General features: G+C 44.6%; 1 protein-coding gene across 1 annotated transcript; it reads left to right on the top strand.

Moving 5' to 3' along the window:
* The first annotated feature begins 1,611 nt into the window (after window positions 1–1,611).
* LOC133711149 (zinc finger BED domain-containing protein RICESLEEPER 3-like) lies at window positions 1,612–2,657 on the top strand. The gene is made up of 2 exons (XM_062137314.1): window positions 1,612–2,557; window positions 2,635–2,657. Exons 1-2 carry the CDS (start codon window positions 1,612–1,614, stop codon window positions 2,655–2,657), a joined length of 969 nt encoding a protein of 322 aa, XP_061993298.1.
* Window positions 2,658–7,795: the final 5,138 nt, after the last annotated feature.

Raw genomic sequence — 7,795 nt, 5'->3', positions numbered from 1 at the left:
ACTCGGATCTCAATTACCACCGACACCTAGACATCGATCCGGAATATAAACTACCTGGTACTAACAGCCCACTTCATGGATAGTGACTGGAAATTGCACAAAAGGATCATCAACTTTTGTACAATTACTAGTCACAAAGGAGAGGAGATTGGAAGGGTAGTAGAGCAGTGTTTGAGGCAATGGGAGATCACCAAAGTGTTTACAATCACAGTAGACAATGCTAGTGCTAATGACCAAGGTTTCAAATTTCGGTTTCGGTTTCGATTTCGGTACTTCAAATTTAAGGAAATTTCGGAGAAACTTTTGATTTCGGTGGAAATTTCGGTTAAAAATAAAGAAATCAAATTAATTGCATTTATAAAATGATATTTTTGAATGAAACTTTTACATAGACTAAACTAACCTATAATAAACCTATTTACAATGTAACATCTCTAAAATTATACATTTATAATAGAATTATGATATTTTATATGGACGAGATTGCTAAACTAGTGTTTTTATCTATGTGTATTGATAATGTGTTGTATATTGATAATGTAAATATGATCTACTTTTTTTAATAATTAGAAAATTACAAGTGGGTGGGGCGGGGCACGTAAAACCAAAACCTCGTGAATGAAAATGAATGAGTACAACAAAATGAATATAAAAGCTACTACGATGTGGTTCGATCTAGCTGGTTGAACTGCTTTCATTTAGTATCATACAATACTGCTCCCAAGTACATGAATTTTGGAAATGATTTTTGTACTTCATCACATGGTTATTGTATGTGTACGTGTTGTTCCCTTTCCACATGCAATCCATATATCGGATATTGTGGAATTACCTAATATGATGTTACAGTGTATGAAAGCATACAATATTTGAGACGAAGCAAAAAGGAAATCATGTTATGGTTGGAGCATTCAACTTTGTAGCAGATAAAAACAAAAAGGTTTTTTGTTGTATTCAACTTGATTGCAAAAAAAAAAAAAAAAAAATTCAAAATTTCATATTTTCTCTATAAAAGTGTGAAGTAAAAATTCATTGTAGGTGACAAAAAAATTTAACAGAAATTTCAGAGAAATTTCGGACAAAATTTCGGATTGAATTTTTATATATATTTTCTGTGTGTAGATATTTTGGAAATTTAGAATTTCGCGGAAATGTGCGGAAAATTTCGGTAAATTTCGGGAAACTCCTGACGGAAATGATATAGCAGGTGAATTTCGTTTCGGTACTTCAAATTTACGGAAATTTCGGCAGTTTCGGAGAAACTTAAAACCTTGCTAATGACTTAGCTGTGGCATACATGAAGAGAAGGTTGACCAGTTACAAGACTTTGATGTTTGAGGGAGAGTTTTTACATTTAAGATGTGCATGCCACATTATAAATTTGATAGTTAAGGATGGTCTGAAGGAGTTACAAGATGGGATTGCTGCTATATGGAACTGTGCCAAGTATGTTAGGAGTTCATCAAGTCGTCTTGACAAGTTCAGGGAGTTTGCTGTTTTGGAACAGTGCATGGCAAATGCCAATGTTCCATTAGATGTAATCACAAGATGGAAGAGCACATAACTCATGCTTGAAGAGCTGCACTTAAGTATAAAGCTGTGTTCGGCAGAATGGGTGAAGAAGACAACAATTTTAAAGCTTATTTCGACGAAACGGACAGAAATGGCAAACGCAGGGTTGGACCACCATCTAGTGAGGATTGGAGGAATGCAAAAGCATTTTGTTTGTTTTTGAAGAAGTTTTATGAAGCTACTGTGAAGCTTAGCACTTGGAAGAAGATCACTGAAAATATATTATTTGTTGAAATGGTTACATTGCAAACTGAGATTGACAAGGCTATCATTGCAGAAGACCCTATTTTGAAGAGGGATGCCACTTCAATGAAGACCAAGTTCAACAAATATTGGGGAAGCTTCGAATCGGTGAACAAGATAATCATGATAGCTAATGTTCTTGACCCAAGATACAAGTTGCAGTGGGCTAAAGTAGCAATGCAAAAAGTCAATGCAAGCTACGAGACAATTCATTCAATACAAGGGGACTTAAAGAAAATTTTGTTGAAGATGTATGATGAATATAAAGCCAATGAAGGCAGCAACCAAGCTGAACCGTACATGGGAGAAGATTTAAGATTCGAAGGGGATGACTTGGAGAATCTTGATGAAGTCAGCAAGCAAATAGCAAGGGAGAGGATGGCAGAGCAGTCACAATGCATACGAAATGAGGTTGATCAGTATTTATCAGATAGGTATGTTAGCCTCCTTGCAAAGAATTTTGAAATTCATAAGTGGTGGAAGGCCAATGAGTTAACCTATCCAATCCTATCAAAGTTAGCAAAGGATGTTTTTGCTGTTCCTTGCTCAACGGTGCCTTCGGAGAATGCATTTAGTTTGGGATCAAGAGTGGTGGATCCTTTTAGAGCTTCATTGACACCAAAAATGGTGGAAGCCCTTGTTTGCAGTTCGGATTGGTTAAAATCTGACCCCCCAAACTTCTACAAAGATCCCACTGAAGATGACCTTGAAATGTATCACACTTTGGAGGAACTTGAGAGGGGTAAGCTACTCATATTGTTTGTTTCTTATTTTATGAATCATGATATTGTTTTTAACCTTGTCTTTGTTATTTTGCAGAAAATGTTTTTAATCAATGTTAACGTTAGAAATCCGTGGGATCTCTAGTTAGCTTAAGTGAGAGAAGGAGAGAGAGAGAGAAAGAGTTGACACGAGATATATAGTGGTTCGTCTCCCGCCTTAGCGGGAAACTACGTCCACTTGAATGTTTAACTAGTGTGTTCGGGCCTTGCGGCCCAAAGGGATTACATGAGATGTAATGGGATCTCTTGAGTTGTGGGAGGAGGCATTCCTTTTATAAGTCAAGGAAGTCATCTCCTTTACTTGTTCTTCGATGTGGGACAAGCAACCATACAATTCTAGCTAGTCCAAGAAGCATGTAGAAAGCCATGTTGTGGAGGCATCTTGGCAAGGGCGGGAAGGTGGCTTCCCGGTGGCGGATTTGCGACTTCTGGATACCGCCGCGTAGCCTGAACATAGGGCTACACGATGCATGTCTCGGTTGGGCCTCACCATGGCTTGTGGATGTCCCAAAGAGAGTGTTACTTATGCTTGGTGAGATAGCAAATACTCCATATTGTTGGAGGTATGTACAAGTCCCCGAAGTCCCCAAGTAAGAGGAGCTTCTTGGTTGGGGAGTTCAAATCATGAAGTCATCAAGCATAAGTAACCGGGCGGTACGGAGCCCCCACAAGTCCCCGAACTCCGTAAGCAAGAAGGGACTCGTTAACCTGCAAAACAAAGACAAAAAAGAAAGGCATATGTAGAATGCTCGTTGCATTGGGCAACAAATGTGAGTTGCATTGATATGCGTTGGCATATACAAACGTATGGGGTGCGTGATACATGGTCGTGTGAGCATATGGATTGCATATGATAAATGTGTGATGCGCACAAGGAGACGAACGAGGTCGAGTTTGACGGGGGTACGCTTGGGAGATGTAAGTTGCATGAGCGGCGTGAAGGTAAGCGTTTGTAACTCGTGAATGATGAGTACGTGAACGCTTGTGTTGGTTTGGTCGTCGCTCGTATTAATGGAACGCGAAAAGAATTCAATTTGTCGCAAATGACAAATGGTAGAAGAATTCAATGTTCCATTAACGTGTGGTGTGTCGAGTAGACATGTGGGATGCCGGGAAGGCATGAGCGGAAGCTCAATGAGATGTCGGGAAGGCATGAGAGGAAGCTCAATGGGATGCCGGGAAGGCATGAGCGGAAGCTCAATGGGATGCCGGGAAGGCATGAGCGGAAGCTCAATGGGATGCCGGGAAGGCATGAGCGGAAGCTCGGGGTGCCGGGAAGGCATGAGCGGAAGCTCGTGGGTTGCCGGGAAGGCATGAGCGGAAGCTCGTGGGTTGCCGGGAAGGCATGAGCGGAAGCTCGGGGTGCCGCGAAGGCATGAGCGGGAAGCTCGGGGTGCCGCGAAGGCATGAGCGGTAAGCTCGTGAGCGGAAACTCGTGGTGCCGGGAAGGCATGAGCGAAAGCTCGGGGTGCCGCGAAGGCATGAGCGCGAAAAGCTCGGCGGTGCCGCTGAGGCACGATCGCGAAAAGCTCGGCGGTGCCGCTGAGGCACGAGCGCGAAAGCCTGGCGGTGCCGCTGAGGCACGAGCGCGAAAAGCTGGACGGTGCCGCTGAGGCACGAGCTCGAAAAGCTCGGCGGTGCCGCTGAGGCACAAGCGCGAAAGCCTGGCGGTGCAGCTGAGGCACGAGCGCGAAAAGCTCGGCGGTGACGCTGAGGAACGAGCGCGAAAAGCTCGGCGGTGCCGCTGAGGCACGAGCGCGAAAAGCTCGGCTGTGCCGCTGAGGCACGAGCGCGAAAAGCTCGGTAGTGCCGCTGAGGCACGAGCGCGAAAGCCTGACGGTGCCGCTGAGGCACGAGCCCAGAGCTCGGTGTTGCCATGAGGCTTTAACGGGTAGCTCGATGGTGACGCTCTGAGGCATGAGCGTGGCCGTTGCTAATTATGCTGGGCTGTATGTATAAGTCCCCGAAGTCCCCAGTCAAGGAGGGTGTTCTTGCGGGTTGATACCAAAGCGTAGCTTTGTGCCGTATAGCAAGCATAATTAGTGCGAGTGCGTCGTCCATCTAGAATTGGTCGGAGCGAACGCTTTTGCCCTTTCGGGTGGGCCCCTGCTAGGCCCTGCGAGGAGTCCCCCACTCCTGGCTATAGACCTCCGGATGGTCGGAAAATTGTTTGATGAGGGGAGCTGCGCGGAGCAGAGGGTGTTGGGTAGCGAGCCCAATCTTTAGTACCCAAGCGTCGGGGTTAACTGCCGGATCAATGGCTGCCGTAGGCTGTGTTAACTAGTCCCTTTACTATTTCTCGGAGGAGAAACTTGACTGCAATGCCACGTAACGGTCATTGTCATTATGAGGCGTTGCCTTACCGCCTGGCGGTTGGTTGCCGATGAAAAACGATAAACACATAGAGCAAGTAATAATATTTTGTAGGAGCGTCCCATGTTTATTTAATTTGGTTGCAATTAAATAGAAACATGGCATATGTGTATAGCATGTACTTGTGATGTGGATGCTAATAACATTGTAGATATGCTAAAGGATCATTGAGATCGGTATGTGAGCACAACATATCTAGCATGTGAGACCTAGAAAGTGTTGCCAAATCTACGAAATGTTCTAGGCATGCTCAAAAGTTTATGGAAGCATGTAAAAGCATATCGAGTGTGACATATTCGTAGGCATGCTTAAGTGTCATGGAGACATGTATAGTCATGGCAAATGCTCTAATTGCAAGAGCGTAAAAGATAAGATAGTGACTTATCTTATGCCGATTTGGAGGCTAGCGGAGTTGGCCGAGCATGACCGTCCATTGCTTGGCGGATAAAGTACTCTAATAATGTCCGTCGAGTCGTAGTTGCGGTTGAATGCGCAATAGAAATAGAAATTTCCTTGAAACAAAATATATGATTAATATGTGGATTTGTAAAATCAACATCAATAATTTGCACATATCAATATAGACATTGAAGTAGACTGAAAGTTATAACATTGTCATGATGTGTACTTTCACCACATAGAGCCGTGGAAGTATGAAAGACAAGGTGTTTTAATTCAAGCACCGTATACGCACACACTTAAGCCTTGATATAAACCCATTAATTAAAGATGGGTATGGTATATCATGCACATAAGTGTGTGTAATGTTCTGTTAACCCAACTGAATCATGCATAATATTTAGGGCTAAATACAAATTACTACCCTGTGGTTTAGGTCCAAAATCAATTCAGTCCCTGAACTTCTAATTTCATCAAAAACACCCCTGCACTTTCAATTTTGATCTAATAGGTCCAATTTGTTAGTTTTCCGACAATTGAGTTATTTAACTTGTTAATGTGGATCATATATGGCCTATGTTTTATGATGTGGTGTCGAGGTGGTCTGCATTGTCAATTTAGGAGTGAGTCCTACTATTAAAAATAAATAGTTTTTCAACAAATAATCCAACTATTTGAAAGAATATTAACGAATTGGACCTATTAGATCAAAATTGAAAGTGCAGGGGTGTTTTTGATGAAATTAGAAGTCCAGGGACTGAATTGATTTTGGACCTAAACCACAGGGTACTAACTAGTATTTAGCCCTAATATTTATCACATGCAATTGGGTGACACCATAGTCATCAAGTGGCGGCATAATTATCACATGCATAATAATTAACACTTAAGCCTTCATTTGATGATTAGCTCAAAAGTAGATGAGTATGTGTCTATAGCTGAAAAAAGCGGTACATGCAGCCAAAATATATAATAATGTGAAATAGGTGATTATCACATGGCAATTGCGATTGAACTTGAAGCAAGCATAGTTTGTTGTCAACCATTAGCTGTGAGTCTTACTGTCAAAGTGCACACACAGAGCATAAACAAAGCAATGACAAATATATGTGGTCGGTGCTTAGACAAGGTAATTGTCAAAGTATGTCATGCTTGACAACTCAAGTGGTCTCAAGTGGGTAGGGTCAGAGGCATTCACGCACTTGAGATATAGGTGACAGTTAAATAAGATAAAAGTACTTATCTGTTGGGTGCATGCGTGGAACAGAACTAGCCCAGGTCTCTTGAAACAACTGTAGTTGAGTATAAAGAGAAGATTTGCAGGTGTGCCCAGTGAAGCCTCTGAGATTCGTGAATATCAGCATGCTAATCCAACGAGTATCCGCTGTGATGGTACTGGAGACTTTAACCCAAAAGGTGAGTCAAAGGAAGAAGGTGAGCCGAAGAGGTCTGCCCAAACACCAACCCAGATTCGACCACGCCGACGACAGCCACTCTCTTTCTGTTTCGGGCGGAAGACTCGCCGGCGGAAGGACTGGCTGGCGGAAGCCTGGGCTCAGCGGAGGTTTCGCTCTACCGCCGGAGACGCGAAGGAAGTTGGGTGGTGGTTCCCCAGCGGAGGAAGTTGTGGCCGTCGGAAGAGATTGGCGGGGCTTGGTCAGCGGAGCGGAGTGGAGCTCTCGTTCAGCGGAGTTTGAGTTCGGCGGAGCTCGGAGTTCAGCGGAGAAGCTTTTGGCTAGCTGTGGAGGTTGCCTCTGCTGGTGCCTAGCGGAGCAAGCTTGGCGAGCGGAAGTGTGACTCAGCGGAGGTAGTTTGGCGGACGGAGCCTGGCGGAGGTAAGCTAGCGGAGCGGAGGTTGGCTCGGACTGTAGCCGAGCGGATGTGTGTTCCCGAGGCATGCCTTGGCTGATGGGTTGCGTCTGATGTAGCTGATGCTCGATGATAGTTCGGCGGATAAGGTGATGGTGTTTGCTAGCGGCGGCGGCTCGGAGCTCGGTGGAGAAAGCTGACCGTGAGCTCGGCGGAGGAATTGCTAGCGGAAGAACCTTGCTGGCGGAGGATGGAACGAAGGAGGGTGGCCAACGGAAGATCTCGGCGGAGGTTTTACCGCTGGTATCTCCTGGCGGTGTTTGTGTGCAGCGGAGAGTCGCCGTTGACGGCTAGCGGCGTGTAGCGTTGGAGCTTGTGGGTCAAGTGAGAGGACGGAGCTTTGGTCAGCGGCTGCCGGAGGCTTGCCCAGCGGTAGTGTCTTGTTTAGAGGGAGATGGAGTTCGGCGGTGCTTTGTCTTTGGCTGGCGGAGGTGTGCCGCTGATGAACATTGAAGAATGGCCAAAGGGTGTCCAGAGCAATTTGACACCTAAAAATTATTATTATTATTTTTTTTAGTTGGTCGTTGACCAGAGTTGACCAGCCCTTTGGTGGGCGT

Source organism: Rosa rugosa, chromosome 5, assembly GCF_958449725.1.
Source record: "Rosa rugosa chromosome 5, drRosRugo1.1, whole genome shotgun sequence".
In the NCBI taxonomy this organism is placed as follows: Eukaryota; Viridiplantae; Streptophyta; class Magnoliopsida; order Rosales; family Rosaceae; genus Rosa; species Rosa rugosa.
Note: the sequence above shows the minus strand (reverse complement) of the source record. Positions and strands in the feature narration are given on the sequence as shown.

Bases quoted from the DNA above. Each gene is read 5' to 3' on its own strand.
- LOC133711149 (XM_062137314.1), top strand. From the start codon at position 1,612: ATGGGTGAAGAAGACAACAATTTTAAAGCTTATTTCGACGAAACGGAC. The intron at 2,558-2,634 runs GTAAGCTACTCA...GTTATTTTGCAG, and splicing joins TTTGGAGGAACTTGAGAGGG to AAAATGTTTTTAATCAATGT.